The following is a 21,044-nucleotide window of genomic DNA, read 5'->3' as shown; positions in this document are numbered from 1 at the left end:
ATCGTTACGATAGAGAGAGAGTATTCACGGTTTCACGTTGCAGTAAGAGTAAACCGATTCTAGCGTTTTGTTCATTCTTTCTTAGCTTAAATGGTTTTAATTCTAATAAAGGAACTTTTTATTTGGGAAATCTTTCAGTTTTTTCCTTTAACAATAATATGTTTTAACGATATATATAATTGGGCTCATCTCTCAGGTTCTAAGTCAAAAGAGAGAGAGAGAGAGATAGAGACGGAGGGAGAGAGAGGAGGGTAAACGTTTCGTTCAAGCAGGTAACGTTGTTATCGTTTTTGCTCTTCTCCCTAGTCTCTTTAGGGGAAGAAGGTAAACGTTTCTAGAGTTTTATTCTTGTTCCCAGGCTTTATGCGGTGAGAGATTTTAAACGTAGTTTATTTGATCTAGTGTTTAGTCTCTTTTCCAGCCACTGAATTATTTATCTTTCATTATGTTTTTCTGTTACATTGTAATACTGTTTTCGCAATTACTAACTTTTAATGAAGGATAGAATTGCGTGTTTCAGGTACAAACCACTTAAAGTTTCGAGTTCAGTGAAATAAGTGCAAACAGAAAATCAAAAGTGATAAAGTGATAAGCGCAAAGTGTTACAGTGTTGCGTTCGAGGGTTCGTCTGTTCGTGCCAGTTGTTCGCCTAGTCTGGGACCTCTTACAAGCTCCCAAGCCCAGGGGAGAAGTAACGTCGAAGGACTTATGGGTTCATCAGGCCTTGATCGACGAACAGACGTTTCCCTCCGTGGTTTCGGGTGTAACCAACTCACGTAGCCGACGTGATCACCCCACCCACACAAAGACGAGAGAGCCCATTTATTCCTCGTCTGCGGAAGAGGTTTCTCGCAGAAACCATGGACCAAATCTTGCAGCTTTTAAGTGCAAGTCGGTCCCTTCCGCGCAAGTCCAACTCCTAGGTGTAGCCATTAGCACTGGGTCAGTTCGGACTTGCTGCAGTACGACAACTGTACACCTCCCAGAGAGGCAAGGTGGTACCCGCAACAGGCAGTAACTCCGTCTGTTGCCGCACCAGCTGTTTTAGACCCTCAGTCTCAACGGACAGTAGCTCCGTTTGTTGTTGTCTTTCATAGACCCTAGTGGTCTATGCTGCAGACAATGCAGTCTCAGCTTGCGGTTTTGATGCAGGAGTTTCAGGCAGAGAAGGTTAGCACACCTCCTCCTGCGAGCGCTCCTCCACCTCTGCGCAGTCCACCCTGCCAGACGTATGATGTTGAGGCTCCTCCTGCCTCCATGAGGCAGCAGCCTCATGCTATGCGGCAACCTCCTCTACCCATGAGGCAGGAGCCTCATGCTATGAGGAGCCTCATGCTATGCGGCATCCTCCTCAACCCATGAGGCAGGATCCTCATGCTATGCGGCAACCTCCTCTACCCATGAGGCAGGAGCCTCATGCTATGCGGCATCCTCCTCAAACCATGAGGCAGGAGCCTCATGCTATGCGGCATCCTCCTCAACCCATGAGGCAGGAGCCTCATGCTATGAGGAGCCTCATGCTATGCGGCATCCTCCTCAACCCATGAGGCAGGGACCTCATGCTATGAGGAGCCTCATGCTATGCGGCATCCTCCTCAACCCATGAGGCAGGAGCCTCATGCTATGCGGCAACCTCCTCTACCCATGAGGCAGGAGCCTCATGCTATGCGGCATCCTCCTCAACCCATGAGGCAGGAGCCTCATGCTATGCGGCATCCTCCTCAACCCATGAGGCAGGAGCCTCATGCTATGAGGAGCCTCATGCTATGCGGCATCCTCCTCAAACCATGAGGCAGGAGCCTCATGCTATGCGGCAACCGCCTCAACCCATGAGGCAGGAGCCTCATACTATGCGGCATCCTCCTCAACGCATGCGGCATGAGCCTCATCCCTTGCAGCATGAGCCTCATCCCATTCAGCATGAGCCTCATACCATGCAGCATGAGCCTCATCCCATGCAGCATGAGCCTCATCCCATGCAGCATAAGCCGCACGCCATGCAACATGCTCTGCTTACCTTACAGCATGCTCTACATACAGCATGCTCTGCATACCTTACCGCATGCTCCTCAGTCACACATCTTTGGTTGTTGCCAACTCACAAGACTGTCAAGCAGTTTCATAACGTTGCCTTCTGGTCTGCTGCTTTTGCACCAGTGAAACCCTCACTGAGAGAACTTAGCTTTTCTCGGATATGGTTCCTGTAGATGAGAAAGTGCTATTCTCCCTCCTTCTGATATTCCCTTGAGGACTCTGTCATTTGGAGAGGAGCCTTTAGCTGCTTAGCCTCCTATGGACTTTTATTTAAGCATAACATGCTTCCAGGGAGGGTAATGGTTCCACTTCAGTCGCTAACCCCGTCTGTTACCACACCTGCTCCCATAGACCTTGAGCTTTGTTGCAAGACATGCAGTCCAAGCTTAGTTCCTTGTTAGAGGATTTTTTTGTTTACGGAGTCAGTGTGTCACTGGGAAGACGTTCAACAACCAGCAGAAGTGACTTGTTGTGACGCAGTGCGGCAACCTCAGCAACCCGATAAGGAGTTGTCTGTACGACCCAGACAGTCTAGACAGTTTCGGGTTGTCGCTGTACTTCCTCGCTTCCCCATGGTTGACAGTTCACAGACTGTGCAGCAGTACCATGATCTTGTGTCCGGCTCCGTCAGACGACTGGCTTTTAAGAGCTCCCACAAGTCGTCGCTGTCTGGAGATTCTCAGATGGACTATGGATCTGACCAAGGAACTGGGCCTCCTGGTCAATTTTGAGGAGTCCCAGCTCGTCCCATCCCAGACCATTGTCTACCTGGGTATGGATCTTCAGAGTCGAGCTTTTCGGGCTTTTCCGTCGGCCCCAAGGATCTACCAAGCCCTAGAATGCATCCAGAGCATGCTGAGAAGGAACCGATGCTCAGTCAGGTAGTGGATGAGTCTAACAGGGACACTTTCATCGCTGGCCCTGTTCATCGAGTTAGGGAGACGCCACCTCCGCCCCCTTCAGTATCATCTAGCTGCTCACTGGATAAAGGACATGACGCTAGAGACGGTCTCAGTTCCTGTTTCCGAAGAGAGGAGGTCTACTCTCACGTGGTGAAAGAACAGCTTTCTTCTCAAGGAAGTCTACCTTTGGCTGTTCAGAAACCCGACCGCCGTCTCTTCTCTGACGCATCAGACACGGGCTGGGGTGCGACTTTGGACGGACAGGAATGCTCGGGAACATGGAATCAGGAGCAAAGGACACTTCACATCAATTGCAAGGAGCTGTTGGCGGTTCATCTGGCCTTGATAAACTTCAAGTCCCTCCAGCTTAACAAGGTGGTGGAGGTGGACTCTGACAACACCACAGCCTTGGCTTACATCTCCAAGCAGGGAGGGACTCATTCGTGGAAGTTGTTCTAGATCGCAAGGGACCTCCTCATCTGGTCAAAAGATCGAAAGCTCACGCTGGTAACGAGGTTCATTCAGGGCGATATGAATGTCATGGCAGATCGCCTCAGCCGGAAGGGTCAGGTCATCCCCACAGAGTGGACCCTTCACAAGAATGTTTGCAGCAGACTTTGGGCCCTGTGGGGTCAGCCAACCATAGATCTGTTCGCTACCTCGATAACCTAGAGGCTCCCGTTGTATTGTTCTCCGATTCCAGACCCAGCAGCAGTTCACGTGGATGCTTTTCTGCTGGATTGGTCCCATCTCGACCTGTATGCATTCCCGCCGTTCAAGATTGTCAACAGGGTACTTCAGAAGTTCGCCTCTCGCAAAGGGACACGGCTGACGTTGGTTGGCTCCGCTCTGGCCCGCGAGAGAATGGTTCATAGAGGTACTGCAATGGCTGGCCGACATTCCCAGGACTCTTCCTCTAGGAGTGGACCTTCTACGTCTACCTCACGTAAAGAAGGTACACCCAAACCTCCACGCTCTTCGTCTGACTGCCTTCAGACTTTCGAAAGACTCTCAAGAGCTAGGGGCTTTTCGAAGGAGGCAGCCAGAGCGATTGCCAGAGCAAGGAGGACATCCACTCTCAGAATCTATCAGTCTAAAGGGGAAGTCTTCCGAAGCTGGTACAAGGCCAATGCAGTTTCCTCAACCAGTACCACTGTAACCCAGATTGCTGACTTCCTGTTACATCTAAGGAACGTAAGATCCCTTTCAGCTCCTACGATCAAGGGTTACAGAAGTATGTTGGCAGCGGTTTTCCGCCACAGAGGCTTGGATCTTTCCACCAACAAAGATCTACAGGACCTCCTTAGGTCTTTTGAGACCTCAAAGGAACGTCGGTTGTCCACTCCAGGCTGGAATCTAGACGTGGTCCTAAGGTTCCTTATGTCATCAAGATTTGAACCTCTCCAATCAGCCTCTTTTAAGGACCTCACATTAAAAACTCTTTTCCTCGTGTGCTTGACAACAGCTAAAAGAGTAAGTGAGATCCACGCCTTCAGCAGGAACATAGTTTTCACATCTGAAACAGCTACATGTTCCTTGCAGCTCGGTTTTTTGCTAAAACGAGCTTCCTTCACGTCCTTGGCCTAAGTCGTTCGAGATCCCAAGCCTGTCCAACTTGGTGGGGAACGAACTGGAGAGAGTACTTTGCCCAGTTAGAGCTCTTAGGTACTATCTAAAAAGGTCATAACCTTTACGAGGACAATCAGAAGCCTTATGGTGTGCTATCAAGAAGCCTTCTCTTCCAAGGTCTAAGAACTCAGTTTCTTACTATTTCAGGCTCCTGATTAGGGAAGCACATTCTCATCTGAAGGAAGAAGACCTTGCTTTGCTGAAGGTAAGGACACATGAAGTGAGAGCTGTGGCTACTTCAGTGGCCTTCAAACAGAACCGTTCTCTGCAGAGTGTTATGGATGCAACCTATTGGAGAAGCAAGTCAGTGTTCGCATCATTCTATCTCAAAGATGTCCAGTCTCTTTACGAGAACTGCTACACCCTGGGACCATTCGTAGCAACGAATGCAGTAGTAGGCGGGGGCTCAGCCACTACATTCCCATAATCCCATAACCTTTTTAACCTTTCTCTTGAATACTTTTTATGGGTTGTACGGTCGGCTAAGAAGCCTTCCACATCCTTGTTGATTTGGCGGGTGGTCAATTCTTTCTTGAGAAGCGCCGAGGTTAAAGGTTGTGATGAGGTCCTTTAGTATGGGTTGCAGCCCTTTATACTTCAGCACCTAAGAGTCGTTCAGCATCCTAAGAGGACCGCTACGCTCAGTAAGGAAGACGTACTTAATAAAGGCAGAGTAATGGTTCAAGTCGTCTTCCTTACCAGGTACTTATTTATTTTATGTTATTTTTGAATAACTAATAAAATAAAATACGGGATACTTAGCTTCTTTGTTAACATGTATGCTGGTCTCCACCCACCACCCTGGGTGTGAATCAGCTACATGATTATCGGGTAAGATTAATATTGAAAAATGTTATTTTCATTAGTAAAATAAATTTTTGAATATACTTACCCGATAATCATGATTTAATTGACCCACCCTTCCTCCCCATAGAGAACCAGTGGACCGAGGAAAAAATTGAGGTGGTGTTGACAAGAAGTACTGGAGTACCTGACCACAGATGGCGCTGTTGTGTACACCCCCACCTGTATAGCGATCGCTGGCGTATCCCGACCGTAGATTTCTGTCGGCAACAGAGTTGACAGCTACATGATTATCGGGTAAGTATATTCAAAAATTTATTTTACTAATGAAAATAACATTTTTCGGCTCCAGGGACCATATAGGGGGTAGGTTATCTTGAGTGCCTCGCTAACCTAACCTTATGATAGGACCCCTATATGCTCTCTTCATCCCTAGCCCTAGGGCTTCCCTCTGGTAATCTTGTATCCTATTACATGTGATAGGACAAGACTCCTCAGAGTACTGTATCGCCTCCCCACCTAAGGGAATGACCCCTCCCTTAGTGTTGCGGACCTTAAAGGTAGGATCACCTCCTTTAAGCTGAATCGGTCCTGGACCTTTTCCTTGCGATACGTCTTCTCCCTTCCTTGATTAGGGTCTAACGACCCTAATCCAGGTTAGGTTGGGAGGGCTGGTTTATGTACCTTGCTGAAATATACGCGTGCACCGTTTTTCAGTTGGTCCACCTACTATAGGTTAGGGTGAGCATCTCCCTTCCTAGGTGGCCGCTCTGGTACATAACCCATCCTTTCTTATAAGAAGACCCTTTCCCCCCCCCAACCTATCTCTTGCCTAGCCTAACCTACCAGTAGGTTAGGCTTCATATGTCCCCTGTCCTACACTCCACCCTAGGCTGGAGTGCTGGACCCCGTGGTGCTCCCAGTGTTGTCCGCTCTGATACATAGTCCCTCCATAGTGCTATGGAGTCAGTTATCATTTGGTCGACACGAAGAGTCTCCACCCCTTCTTTGGGTACACCCTGTCCTCTCTTGGACTGCCTTAGCCCCGGCCATTGCGGCTCCTGCTTAGGATGATAGATTCACCTCTATCATGGTGGTACCTTTTCCAGAGGTGTCTTGACTAGGCTAGTACAGCCTTGCCATCCCACCTCCATCTTTGGTGCTTGTCCCTTGCCGCCTCTACCCCGGCTTTACCGCCACTACGGGTGACTTCCTTATCCTTGCCGCCTTCCCCCGAGTACCGGGGGATCGCCGCCGGCCGCCGGCTTACCGCCGTGGCCTCTCCATTCCCTCATAGCCTCGGCACACTGCCGACCCCTCCCGGAGTGCCGGCACTAGCTGCCGGCCCCCGGCCCCGGCTATGCTCCTTATCCTTACCCCTGTCACCCTCCGACTGCCTCCGGCTGCCGGAACCGCCGCTCCTTGCCGGCGGCCGCCGCCACCCTGGCTTCTTTTGACCATAGAATGATCATTCTTGAATGCCAGAAACTCTGCTCGAGCGGCTTCCGGCGTGCCGGGGGTATGCCGGACCAGTCCGGAGGCGGCAAGATGCCTTGCACCCCTTCTCTCAGCTATCTCTACTAGCGATAGCTCCTAAAAACCGCACCTAGACGGCTTGTTAACGCAGACAAATTGGTACGGAATCGTACATTTTGTTCAGTTTTCACTCTGTCTTCTTGCGTGTTTCATCTTTCCAGCACGCTACGTGTAATTGGCACGTCTGGTTGCCGGAACCTTACTAGGATCTCATGATCCCCAGACTTTCTTGATAAGATTTCAAGCCTAGTCTATATGGTAATTCTAAATGGAATTCCCATTATCAAGACACCTTCCATGGAGGCCTACGGCCACCTGGGACTGTCTGATGCTACGGCAACCAGCCGGGCGGGTTACACGAGGCATGCGTCTGTCTCCTTTCACCCACCCTTCTGTGCATCACAATTAACTTATGTTAATATTAACTTGTTAATAATTAACTTTATATACGAGCCATATTATGACTCTACAATACTCATCGTCTCTTTCTTTTACAGGAGGAGTACGTCAAGTGTGACCACGACTTCTGCGCGGTCCGTCGGCCACACTTTTATGGACACACGGCGTGTAGGACACACGCCCCTTGTGCTCACAAGAGAGGGGATCTCAAGTACTGGGGCCCCACCACCTGTTCGGTCTGCCAAGAATGCCTACAGAAAGCATTCTATGACCCTCCCTCAGCGGAGATTCGGGACACTGCTCGGGACAACCTACGCAAGTGGGTACGTGGCTTTCAAAAGAACGCCACTGGACCATACCTAGCTACAGAAGAAATGAGGTCTTTGCTGTTCCCAAAGGCCTCACCAGACTCAGTGGTCCCAGTTGAACAGATCCCCGTCGTCCAGATCACAGTGGAACCTGATACTGTCATGGCTCAGTCCATGAGTGATTGTCACCTGGATTCAGAACATGATGAACACATGTCAGAGATCTCGGAGGACACCGAGAAAACCCTTATGGCCCAGGGTGAAGGGGAGGATGATGAAGAAGAGGACCGGGTAGTATATACCGAGTCCGATAAGGAGGATGCCCCTCCCTCCATCCCCCCTCCTACTCCTACACCGACGGAAGTGTCTCTCCCGTCTACGTCCTCCACCATGACTCCTCTACCTACGGCACAGGATATGATTCGGCTCATTGAATCCGTGATGGAGCAGAAGCTCCAAGAAACTCACAAGATCATTCGGTCGATGGGAGGTTCCAAGGAATCTCGCAAAATCTCCATCAAGGACCTCCCCGCATGCTCGAGCGACAATCCGTGGCGGTTCGCCGAGCATATGGTCATCGCTGATGACAAGATCTTCGTCAGCGATAAGATCGGTTCCATACCCCTGGAAGAAGTGGAGTTCTTCCCCCGCTTTGAGGCGTATCCGGACTGTTACGTCCGTCTACGTTCAGAACCATCCTCAAAGGAAGAGACCGAACCGAAGGAGAAAATAGTGTTCGATCTCTCGAAGGCCCAGGCTATGCTTGCCAAAGCGCTTAAGAGCAGAGGCTTTACCTGCTCTGGACTTCCGGCTCTGAGCAAGAAGTACCCCACCTACGTTGCGCCCGATGAAGTGATGCTACCCTTCACGGAAAAGGCCTTCGCTGCCTGCCTTAAGGCTGTAGAGGAAGGGAAATCCTGCCCTGCATTGGAGGAATGCAGACCTTTCTCCGCAGCCACCCCGCCCGACACCAAACACTGGAAGGATGTGCAACACACCTTCGTGGTGGGCAAACTAGATCCTGACGTTGCTGGACGTCAGTTTAATGAGGACCTCCCCAAGCTAAACGAACACCTCCTTCGTAGGGAACAGGAAACAAAGGAGAGGCTGGCAGCATCTCTCACTCTCCAGGTCCAGATGGACGTAATGGCTGGTGACACTAGAGTCCCTGACCATTACATGGTCCTTGCCAAATCTCACATGGCAACCTTAGTCAAGGATCTGTACCATTTCATGCGAGCTCGTAGAGCCTGCAGAGAATTCGTGTTCTCCAGTGCCACTGTCAGACACGAACCCCGGAAACTGATTGCCTCCAACATCTGGGGCAAGTACCTCTGATCTAGTGAAAGAGATCACAGACAAAGCCGCATCTGAGAACAGGAACCTTCTCAACAAATGGGGCATGTCTAGGAAGAGAAAGCCCTCTCAGGATGACGGTCCTCAGCCTAAGAGGAAGCAGTCGAAGCATAGACCCCAGCAACGTCAGCACAGACGCCAGTTTCCGGCACCCGCTACTCCCCAAGTGGTCGCTCAGCCGCCACAGACCTTTCAGTTGGTCCCACAGCCGGTTTTGCCCTCATCACCGGCCTTCAACCCCACCTTCGAGCAGCACTCCACTACCTTTCGTCCCAAGGGTAGAAGCTCAGGCAGGGGTTCCGGCAGAGATTCCTCTCGCCGGCCCTCCAGAGGCAGAGGAGGACAGGGAGCTAGCGGCCGAGGCAGCAAGTCCTCGGGACCACAGAAGCAATGAAGTGCTTCCGGTGGGAGGAAGACTCCGCCACTTCCAGGATCGCTGGACCTTCGACTCCTGGGCACACAGCATCATCAAGAAAGGTCTGGGCTGGAGCTGGGCGCAACCACCCCCAATCTTCCAGCAATTCTTCCAACCTTCAACCCCCCTCTTGGAAGAATATGTGCTAGACCTCTTGAACAAGAAGGTGATAAGAAGGGTGAAGTCCACAAGGTTCCAAGGGAGACTGTTTTGTGTTCCCAAGAAAGACTCAGACAGACTCAGAGTCATTCTGGACTTATCCCCCCTCAACGTATTCATATCGAACGACAAGTTCAAGATGCTGACTCTCCAACAGATCAGAACCCTCCTGCCTCGAGGGTCTTTCACGGTCTCGATAGACCTGGCGGACGCATACTGGCACATACCAATGAACCATCACGCTTCCTCCTACCTAGGATTCCGACTCCAACGGAAAAGCTATGCCTTCCGGGCCATGCCCTTCGGACTCAACGTGGCCCCTCGGATATTCACAAAGCTAGCGGACGCAGTAGTACAACAGCTCCGCATCCGAAACGTCCAGGTGATGGCCTACCTCGACGACTGGCTAGTGTGGGCGCCCTCGCCCGAGGATTGTATAGAATCCTGCAGAAAAGTTACCCAGTTTCTCGAACACCTGGGATTCCAGATAAACGCGAAAAAGTCTCGCCTATCTCCAGCTCAGAAGTTCCAATGGTTAGGCATCCACTGGAATCTTCAGTCACACCGCCTTTCCATTCCAGCAAAGAAAAGGAAGGAAATAGCAGGGTCCGTCAAGCGACTGTTAAAATCCAAACGGATCTCGAGACGCCAGCAGGAACAAGTTCTAGGCTCTCTACAGTTCGCCTCGATCACAAACCCAGTGCTTCGTGCACAGCTAAAGGATGCAGCGGGAGTCTGGAGACGTTCCGCATCCGTCGCTCGAAGAGACCTCAAGAGACGGCTCCCAAGCAGACTTCGACTTCTTCTAAAGCCGTGGTCAGAAGCGAGGGCCCTAAAAAGGTCCCTTCCTCTCCAACACCCACCTCCATCTCTCAACATCCATACGGACGCTTCATTGGAGGGTTGGGGAGGTCACTCCCACCAACAACAGGCTCAAGGCACTTGGTCTCCCCTATTCAAGACGTTTCACATCAACATCTTGGAGGCCATGGCGGTTCTTCTGACGCTGAAGAAACTCTCCCCGCCCCCGTCGGTACACATTCGCCTGACCCTGGACAGCTCTGTGGTAGTGCGTTGTCTCAATCGCCAGGGCTCAAGATCGCCCAAGATAAATCAGGTGCTCCTGACAATCTTCCGTCTGGCAGAAAGGAAGAAATGGCACCTGTCTGCAGTTCACCTACAAGGATTCCGCAACGTGACAGCGGATGCTCTATCTCGGACAAACCCGATAGAGTCGGAATGGTCTCTAGACGCAAGATCATTCTCCTTCATCTCTCACAGAGTCCCAGAACTCCAGATCGACCTCTTCGCAACGAGCGACAACCATCAACTTCCTCGATATGTAGCCCCGTACGAGGACCCCAAAGCGGAAGCGGTGGACGCCATGACCTTGGATTGGAACAGATGGGCCAAGATTTACCTGTTCCCTCCCACCAATCTTCTGCTGAAAGTCCTCTCCAAATTGAGAACCTTCAAAGGGACAGCAGCTCTAGTGGCTCCCAAGTGGCCCCGCAGCAACTGGTACCCCTTGATCCTGGAGATGCAGCCAACGCTGATCCCCCTCCCGGACCCAGTTCTCTCCCAGCAAATACAGAAGTCGACTGTCTTCGCTTCATCATCGAAAATCAAGGACCTTCATCTCATGATTTTCTCACCCTGGCCGCTAAGAAAAGGTTTGGGATTTCGAAGAAGAGTCTAGACTTCCTCGAGGAATACAAGACCGAATCCACGAGAAGGCAATACGAATCGTCTTGGAGGAAATGGGTCTCCTTCGTCAAGGCAAAGAACCCCTCGAAAATCACCATAGATTTTTGCATGTCCTTCTTCATTCACCTTCATGGACAAGGCTTGGCAGCCAACACGATTTCTACTTGCAAATCGGCCTTGACCAGACCTTTGTCATACGCCTTCCAAATAGATCTGTCTAGTGACATCTTCAACAAACTACCGAAGGCCTGTGCCCGTTTACGACCGGCACCCCCTCCGAGACCAATCACTTGGTCTCTAGACAAAGTTCTCCACTTCGCCTCCAACTTGGACAATGATTCATGCCCTCTTAAGGACCTGACTCAGAAAGTTATATTTCTCTTCGCTCTAGCTTCGGGAGCCCGAGTCAGCGAAATAGTGGCACTATCTAGAGAAGAGGGACATATCGTTTTCAATGATTCAGGAGACCTCTCCCTCTTCCCTGATCCGACGTTTCTCGCAAAGAACGAATTACCTACCAAACGATGGGGCCCGTGGAGGATATGCCCCTTGAAGGAAGATGCCTCTCTATGTCCAGTAGAGAGCCTTAAGGTCTATCTTCATAGAACTTCAAACTTTGGTGGAGGCCAACTCTTCAAAGGAGAAACATCGGGCAGCAACCTGTCACTAAAACAATTGAGAGCAAAAATCACCTACTTCATTCGCAGAGCGGATCCAGACAGTACACCCGCTGGTCATGATCCTAGGAAAGTCGCTTCATCTCTGAATTTCTTTCAGAGTATGGATTTCGAAAGCCTCAAGAACTATACAGGCTGGAAATCCTCGCGTGTTTTCTTTAAACATTATGCGAAACAAGTGCACGAAGTGAAACATTTTGTGGTAGCCGCAGGTAGTGTTATGAAACCTGCTCTGAACTTTGCTTAGAACAGTGAGTTATTAGGGACTCTAACTCGTCGGGTGCCTATGTTGACCCTCAAGTGATACGTAGTGAAGCAGAAACCACCTTGTGTTTTCTTTAACTGTTCTTACCTCAGGTGAAATGTCATAGTAGATTACCACATGAGTGCTACATGCCACGTGCATGACGTGTGTTACATAAAGACTAACGTTCCGTAGAACGAGTGCCTACTAATACTTGATTCTTCCCTTTCAGACTCAAGAGCACGCCTTTATGACTATGTACATTTTTATCAATGTAAATGTTTTTTACTATTTATTGCATGACATGTATTGATTTACCTGCAATTATATAATAAAATGTCTATTTTATTACTTGTGCGTCTCCCTTGCTCCTTTATTACTATGAAATATACTATTTGTCATAGTTTTATTACCCTTTATTCCTGGTTAAGGAAAATGCCAGGATTTACTCCGGGCATTTATTTATATAGAGCAAGTAAGTCTCCTTAGCGAATACTTACTCAATTATGAAGATGAGTCAACTCCATACACGAAGTGTTCAACCACCACTTCTTCAAGTTTGTTTCGACGCGAATACCAAATCGCTCTGACTTATCTTATGGATCTCATTGTTCCTTCAGCCTATATGAATAGCCTTCCCATGACCACTTTGATCTTAGCATAGCCCGTGGGGACTTCCATGCCAGGGGGGCAGGAAGGCAACTGCCTCACGGTAGCTCTAGTATAGACCACTATGCTTTCGGCTCAATGTTTTAGCACTCACTTATAAAGGGAAAAAGTCTACCACGATACACTAATTCTCTGGTACTCTTCCATCAGGACGCCATGGCTTGAGCCCAAAAAACGGATTTTGAGCGAAGCGAAAAATCTATTTTTGGGTGAGATAGCCATGGCGTCCTGATGGACCCACCCTGTCTGTTATCAGGTCCCGCCCTGCGCCGCTGTATCATGGTGATGAGCGAGCTCCAGACTTTCGGAATGAGGACGGACGTGACGTCATCAAAAGCAATGGCGTCCGTCTGTTTACATCGCGAGTACCGATATCGCCACATCTAGATCGGCTGCGGCTCAGCTCCCAGCCACTCCCTGTCCGCCATATTGAAGCGTTAACTCTATATGGGGTGCAGATAGCTATGTGGCACGTCTATACATGCGTGTCCCCTGTTGTTACACGATATCCTAAGGGGAAACCTTTAGGATACTCGCTCCAGAAGTTAGAATTCTGTGATAACCTGTGGTTTAATTCTCTGGGAAAATCCTAGTAGTGATTACCCAAGGAAGCTACCAAAAAGGATCCTTCCATCAGGACGCCATGGCTATCTCACCCAAAAATAGATTTTTCGCTTCGCTCAAAATCCGTTTTATTGAAAACAAGCCACCTTAGAGGCAGCCCTTTGAGAGCAAATCTTTTGACTTGGGGGGGGGGGATTTAACTGCCTTTGGATGATATGCTGTACTGTAATCAGAATTTTGAGTAATTTTTTATGGAGTATCTCATAATGATTTCTAGGACTGAGATTTGCCTTATTGAATATTTCTTTGAAAGTTTTCAAGTATCATTTTATTCACTGTTGAAATGATGTATTCACTAAGAAAAAATAATTGGTCACTCTGCCATCAGAATGAAATTTTGCAAATTAAGTTCAGGAGAAGAAATATTCCTGGATATGCAGGATAAAATAATAAAGTACTGTGCTCAATATTTGCTTAAAGCACAATATATAAGTTGCAGAAATATCTTAACCGTTACTTTGTATATTAGCATAAAATTAAAACATCTTATGTTTTATTTTACTCTTCAGTATAAGACCTTGGACCTTGGCAGTTACAATTATTCATCAAGTAAGGTAGCGTCAACAATTGAGCACTAAGAGGGATAAGGTTTTGGGGATTTAAGAATAATAACCAGGCTCTTGGCTCTTCGCAGCTCCCAATACCAGGTTATTTAGCTTAAATTCTTAAATGAAATCGTATCCAATCCCTAATCAACTTTGTGATGAGTCATCTGCTACCAGTGTTTCTAAATCTGCACACGGGCAGGTTTTCTTCCAAGGTTCAAGTCACGCATGTTGTGAGACACAGCCATATACATCTCAAAGAGATGTAGAACATAGCTTATTAGATGTGCCAGATACACTTCAGACATAGCCAAATTGTGTTGAAAACCTCCCACGCCAATAAGTTTATAGATGTCAAGGACGGAGTTAGGGGTATATGAAGAGATACGGTATATAAAACAGAATAAATGGATGCGGGAAATAAAGTAACATACCATACGGGTCTGGTTCCAGTTACCCAAAAAGCTCACAGTAATCCACAAACCCCAACATACACTACACAACTCATGTAAGGACAAATCCCTTCCTATATACTGCCATTAATCAATCATGTTCATAAAGCAGGTATGCAGACTTATACTGTATATATATATATATATATATATATATATATATATATATATATATATATATATATATATATATATATATATATATATATATATATAATAAATAGATATGTTTCTTTCCGTTCACAATCACCTCTCTCCGTCCCTCGAGTAAGGAAGAGAGGAGTTGTCATACTCTGTTGAGAAGGGTTGCACAAATTATCTGAATATTTAGCTGTCATTTTTTCTTATACTCTCATATCATATAACACTCAGGACACTTATAATAAATGCTGTAATTCCTATGATGAGTTTTGAGAATGTTTGTCAGTATTGCCAGCAATGGATGGTACTGGGAGGAAGATTTATAGTACTAGCCTAATTGTTACATATCATGTTTGTCATATATAAATATGAATACAAATTATGGTGAACCCACATACACACTGTCTATAGGTGACGAATAACTGAGAAAAAGAAATAGAAGAAAATACTGTACACACAAGTAGCATGCTTAAAAAAAAGAAAAAAAAAATAAAAATTCTATAATGCCCCCCCCCAAAAAAAAAATGATGTACATATTTTCATATAGCCAACACTTGGAGTCACCATTATACAATGAAACGGTACCAGGCAGCACTTTGTAACATGAATGGTTATCATATTAGGGAACAAACTGCTGAATCATGTTTTCCTTTGCATAGGAATTGTGAAGTAATCTTTTCCATATAGTAAGGACACTTTTTTTTCTATAATTTAGAAAAAATGGACAAACAATTCAGTAAAGAATTATTCTATTTTTTATGAAAATTTTGGCTTTAAACAATGCTATTTTATCAAGACATGTGGACACTGAATGCAAATAAAAGAAAATAGGTGTAAAATATTTTAAATGGTAAGGAATATGCACGTCGGATAGGCCTTCAAATAAGTGGTTATAAAAGTAGACTATATGTGGAGAGATGGACCAAAGTATTCTGAGGGGTTTCAATCACATCAAAAGAATGAATAACAGTATATTGGTGAAAAAAGTCTTTAATACAGGGTTGGTAGTAGGTTGGCCAGGACACCAGCCACCCGTTGAGATACTACCGCAAGAGAGTTATGGGGTCTTTTGACTGGCCAGACAGTACCACCTTGGATCCTTCTCTCTGGTTATGGTTCTTTCCCTTTGCCTACACACCCCGAATAGTCTGGACTATTCATTACAAATTCTCCTCTGTCCTCATACACCTGACAACTCTGAGATTACCAAACAATTCCTTTTCACCCAAGGGATTACTGCACTGTAATTGTTCAATGACCACTTTCCTCTTGTTAAGGGTAGAGGAGACTCTTTAGCTATGGTAAGCATCTCTTCTAGGAGAAGCACACTCCAAAATCAAAACCATTGTTCTCTAGTTTTGGGTAGTTCCATAACCTCTGTACCATGGTCTTCCACTGTCTTGTGTTAGAGTTCTCTTGCTTAAGGGTACACTTGGACACACTGATCTATCTAATTTGTCTTCCTCTAGTTTTGTTAAAGGTTTTACAGTTTATATAGGAAATATTTATTTCAATATTTTTATTGTTCTTAAAATGTTTTATTTTTCCTTGTTTTCTTTCCTCATTGGGTTATTTTCCCTGTTGGGGCCCCTGGGCTTATTGCATCGTTCTTTTTCAACTATAGTTGTACCTTAGCAATTCATAATAATAATAATAATAATAATAATAATATGGTGGCCTATTTGAAACGTCCCTGCCTTGTGATCACCGGACTAGGGTTTGAGTCCCATTCAAACTCGTTAGTTTCTTTACTTTCTGCAACCTCACCATCCTTGTGAACAAGGATGGGGGTTGGTTTTGGGGAGCCTATAGGTTTACATGCTGAGTCATCAGCAGCCATTGCTTGACCCTCCCTAAATTCAATTCTTTTTAGTAAGACAGATTTGCACAGACTCGCAGGGTTGCCCTTTTAGCTCGGAAAAGTTTCCTGATCACTGATTGGTTGGACAAAATAATTCTAACTAATCAGATAGCACGAAACTTTTCAGAGTTAAGGGCTGCCAACGCAAGAGCTCGTGTCTTGCATAAGGCAAGATAATCTACACACACACACACACACACACACAACAGGCAAGAGAGACGTGTATGCGATAGTTTGTTAAAGGGTTTGACAAAGTGCTTGTGAGTCTATTATGAAAATGTGCGAAAACGTCATGTTTTTTTTCCTTCACATATAAGCCCATCCATGAATCATTAGTATGTAATTCAGGTCAAAGCATGATTATGGACATAAACCTTGAGTAATTTATCACTGGGAATACCATCTGTTAGCAAATTGATAATTAGGAAAAAAAATGATTCTTTATCATGTAGTAGTCTTTTCACAAAATAGTCTACATGTGATTAAATTAAACACGACGTTTATTAAATTGTTTCATAATTACCACTTAAAATTTTTCCAAAAACTCATATATCGCATAACAAACATTTGGTAGTAATTTATGAAAGTTTCAAATCTATATGGTAACTGCAACAAGTTGCCAGATTGGTCTTTTTTAGGCAAAAATGTCGAATTTGGACTTTTAAAAAAATTGGTTAGCCAACAATATCATAAAAAAGGTTGGTCTTAAATGCTATACTTATGGCCTTTTAATTTTACTAATCGGTTGGCCTTTCAAAGCTGCAGTTGATCAGAAATTGGCATTTTCTCACTCGGAAAACGTCTCCTGGCAACTCTGGACTGTACCTCCATGCAGTCTGCAGATGTTGAGTGTTAACAATTATACCTGTGATTCTGTGAATTGTGTGAACTCAAATCTTTTTCATTGAACTTCGTGACTACATTACTTGATGCATTTGTTTCCGAAGACTTTAGATTTGCATTGAAGATGGTGCTATCACTTTACGGAAATGGTAAGCTGATCATTTTATTTTTCGTAATCTGACCACTATTCTATTTGGTCCCTTTTCCTTTTGGGTAGACTAGTGTTTTTTTACACACAATGAATACTTTATCCTGACCAGGGTCACCCAAATTCAAATACAGTATTCCAATGTGTCGTCCCCAGTATAATACCATAGATCGCTGTTGTATTCCGAATGTATTTAATCTACCCATATTGCCAAAGTTCATAGCCCTTACATAAATTTGACTGGGGTTTCGTGGTCGAATAATCAAAACCATCTCTTGTAATAGATTTAAGTAATTAGTGTGTGCCAGTTACCAATATTTATGTGGGAATTTATATTGTATTTTACCTGATAATTGATTTCCCATAATTGCTCTTCAAGGGGAAACTCATGAAACCAGTAATATTTGCCTAGGTTAGGTTAGGTTCGCGGTTATGTTGCGTGTTGTGGTCTTAAAACCTAGTGATGATAAATTATCTCCCTTTAATCATTATTTACTTATTTAGTCTAGGTTCAACTTGCTAATTTCTTTTCTTTATGGCCCATTGTTAGGGACTGCGAGGCCAATTAGCTGCCAGGTGTGATTTGAAGAATTTTTTTTTTCTTTTTTTTTTTGAGTAGCATTATGAAACTAAAGTTAATAGAAGTTGTAAAATTAAACATGAAAAGCAAGATGGAATAAACGAAACTGTAATGATGGTAGACTAAACTAAAAGAATAATTGCCTGGTGCTGGGGCTTGGGAAAACGAGATGTCATGTAGCACTTATAGGGGCAACGGGGAAAACCCTGCTGTTGCACAATGAAGTAAAAGTTATGTTTGGGACAGCAAGATGAAATACTGGAAGATGGAACGTAGATTAAGTAGAAGGTTCAAACGTGGTAGTAATTATCATTTGGCAAAAGCTGCTGTGTCAGTGAAACCCTTATCCAATACTGTACTTTCTCATGAAAATAGTGTATTACTGTTACAAGACGGTTGACCTCATTGCTCTTGCTAATTGATGTGTTTTGTTGTTTCTGCGAAATGTGATTAACCAATGTGCTCACACATATTAGTCTCGTACCATAGTAGCTAGGCTATATTTAATAAAAATACCGCAATTAGCTGAATGGAAGCTAATACTGTAGCTTCCATTTAGCTAATTACGGTAGTTTTTATTATGAATAATATATTTGTTGTTACAAATCCGTGTTAGATACCGGCACCTGAAATTCACAAAAACAGTGATGTGGCCTATGTTGTAACGTCCCAGACTGGTTATCGCCAGACTGGGGTTTGAGTCCCGCTCAAACTCGTTAGTTGCTTTGGTCGTTGCAACCTCACCATTCTTGTGATCAAAGGAAGGGGATTTTGGGGGGAGCCTTTAGGTCTATCTGCTGAGTTATCAGCAGCCATTGCCTGGCCCTCCTTTGTCCTAGCCTGGGTGGAGAGGAGGCTTGGGCGCTTATCATATTTGTATATGTGGTCAGTCTCTTGGGCATTGTTCTGCTTGATAGGGTAGTGTCACTGCCCCTTGCCTCGGCCATTCATGAGTGGCCTTTGAACCTTTAAACACATTCTGTCTGTTTCATTGTCAATTGCACAAAAAATGGCTTATTGAGTAAATCTTCTTAAGATTTTTGATGATCAATCTATTATGAATTTTTTTTTTTAATTTCATTCTGCCTTATTTCGATTATTGTTCTCCTATCTGATCTTCAGCTGCGGAATCACATCTTAATTTGTTGGACAAGATCTTCCCTTCTATTAAATTCATTATTCCTGGTCTAGATATTAATCTATGCCTCCGTCGTTTAGTTATTTTTTATGCATGTTGCATAAGATTTTGTAAGACATTGACCATCCTTTACATTCAGATCTTCCCGAACGGAACCATCCTGCTGGTATGGTATGTAGATAATTATAATAGTTATGCCTTAAATTATACATTATAAGGCACTTCAAAAGGTTTTTTTTTTTCTTTTTTTTTAACAGGCCGACATGTCTTTATAGTTTACATATGAAAGATCTATTTTAATGTTGTTACTCTTCTCAAAACATTTTATATAAATTATTAATTACTTCTCTTGTAGTTTCTGTATTTCCTTTCCTCACTGGGCTATTTTCCTTGGTAGCCCCTGGGCTTATAACAACGTGCTTTCCCAACTAGTGTTGTAGCTTAGCTAATAATAATAATAATAATAATAATAATAATAATAATCCTTCGTTAATGTATTGTTTCGCCAGAAATATTGAGGAATTTAATCTTGCATATTTTCTCCTTTTTTGCCATCTTTTCATATGGTCGCATGTAGTTTCACTGTTCACCATCAAAGGATTTAACGTTCTTTAATTGTTTTCAAAATTTCCTATGATCCGATTCTATACTACTCCAATTCTTGGAAAGAACTCATTGTGCGTGACGCAGTAGCTTTCATCTACATGCAATTTTCTTTATCTTTTTGCTGCTTTTAATAATTTTCAATAGAATTTGGTCACGTTTACGTCTCCTTTTCTACACTATAATAACAAATATGTTTTTCATTCACCATAAAAATAACGAGATTGTGTATATACGTGAGTGCATCGTGTCTTTTACTCAATTTCGTCAGTGCCAGTGATTGGCCTTTGGCGTAAAATTTATAATTCTGTCCAATCCTCACGAAATCGCTCATTTGACTTTTTCCGAATACAAAGGCACGAATAAATTTTACTACCGTTTAATTCTCATTTCATGTATATACACAGTTAACTTGTTCTGTGCTCCATGTCGCAGTCATTCATTGTCTTTTCGAAGTTCCCCACATCGATTATTTAGATTTATTTCTATCGTTATAAATTCCCCGATGAAGTAAAAAAAAAAAAAAATTCTCACACGTTTCTTTTTATTACAGTGGAAGTTCTTTTTATGAACCACCATCTCATGGTTAAAGGTAGATTATACTCTTAATTCAACATCTTGCTTTGAATCACTAGTTTTAACTTTTTATAAAGGAAAAGTCAGCATTCAGGTTTCAGGAAGCACTATATTTTTACATATACAGTTCATAGAATTTCTTTCGCAGTGTTGCCAATTTTGTCTCGGCCGTTCCCTCCACAGTATTGTGCGGTTTGCTCACAACTCGCCCACTGATTTTCAATCAACACCCGAAAATTTTATCCTCAAGATATTTAAATTTTTTGATAATAGTCACTAGGCTAGTTTCTAAGTAGGTTAATTCAACAAAATAATTAAACTATATTTTTATCATATGTTTTATATTTATTATTATTATTATTATGAATTGCTAAGCTACAACCCTAGTTGAAAAAGCAGGATGCTATAAGCCTAGGGGCCCCAAGAGGGAAAATAGCCCAGTGAGGAAGGGAAACAAGGAAAAATAAAATATTTTAAGAACAGTAAAAATATTAAAATATGTTTTTTGAGTGGTTTCAAATGCAACATATTATTATTATTATTATTATTATTATTATTATTATTATTATTGTGTGTAACATATTCCTCAGTTTAGTATGAACCACGTTTGCAAAAAAAAAAAAAAAATTCTTTCGATACTGACATTTGAAAATGGTAGTGACAATAATGAAAGGGCCAGTGAAGATATATTTGG

The 21,044-nt window shown here is 44.4% G+C and overlaps 1 protein-coding gene across 2 annotated transcripts in view; it reads left to right on the top strand.

The window, feature by feature from the left end:
* Nucleotides 1–21,044, top strand: part of LOC137648740 (acetylcholine-gated ion channel acc-4-like) — a 184,969-nt gene that overhangs the window by 45,120 nt on the left and 118,805 nt on the right. Inside the window, exon 1 of one of the 2 annotated variants that reach the window (XM_068381816.1) lies at nt 17,258–17,454. The exons of the other annotated variant lie outside the window; for it this stretch is intronic. Coding sequence (XP_068237917.1) covers nt 17,430–17,454 — 25 coding nt within the window. The 5' untranslated portion in view covers nt 17,258–17,429. Of the gene's footprint in view, nt 1–17,257; nt 17,455–21,044 lie in introns of those variants that run through there. 2 annotated transcript variants of the gene reach the window in all.

This window comes from Palaemon carinicauda, chromosome 10 (genome assembly GCF_036898095.1).
Source record: "Palaemon carinicauda isolate YSFRI2023 chromosome 10, ASM3689809v2, whole genome shotgun sequence".
In the NCBI taxonomy this organism is placed as follows: Eukaryota; Metazoa; Arthropoda; class Malacostraca; order Decapoda; family Palaemonidae; genus Palaemon; species Palaemon carinicauda.
This window is presented reverse-complemented; position numbering and strand designations above follow the sequence as displayed.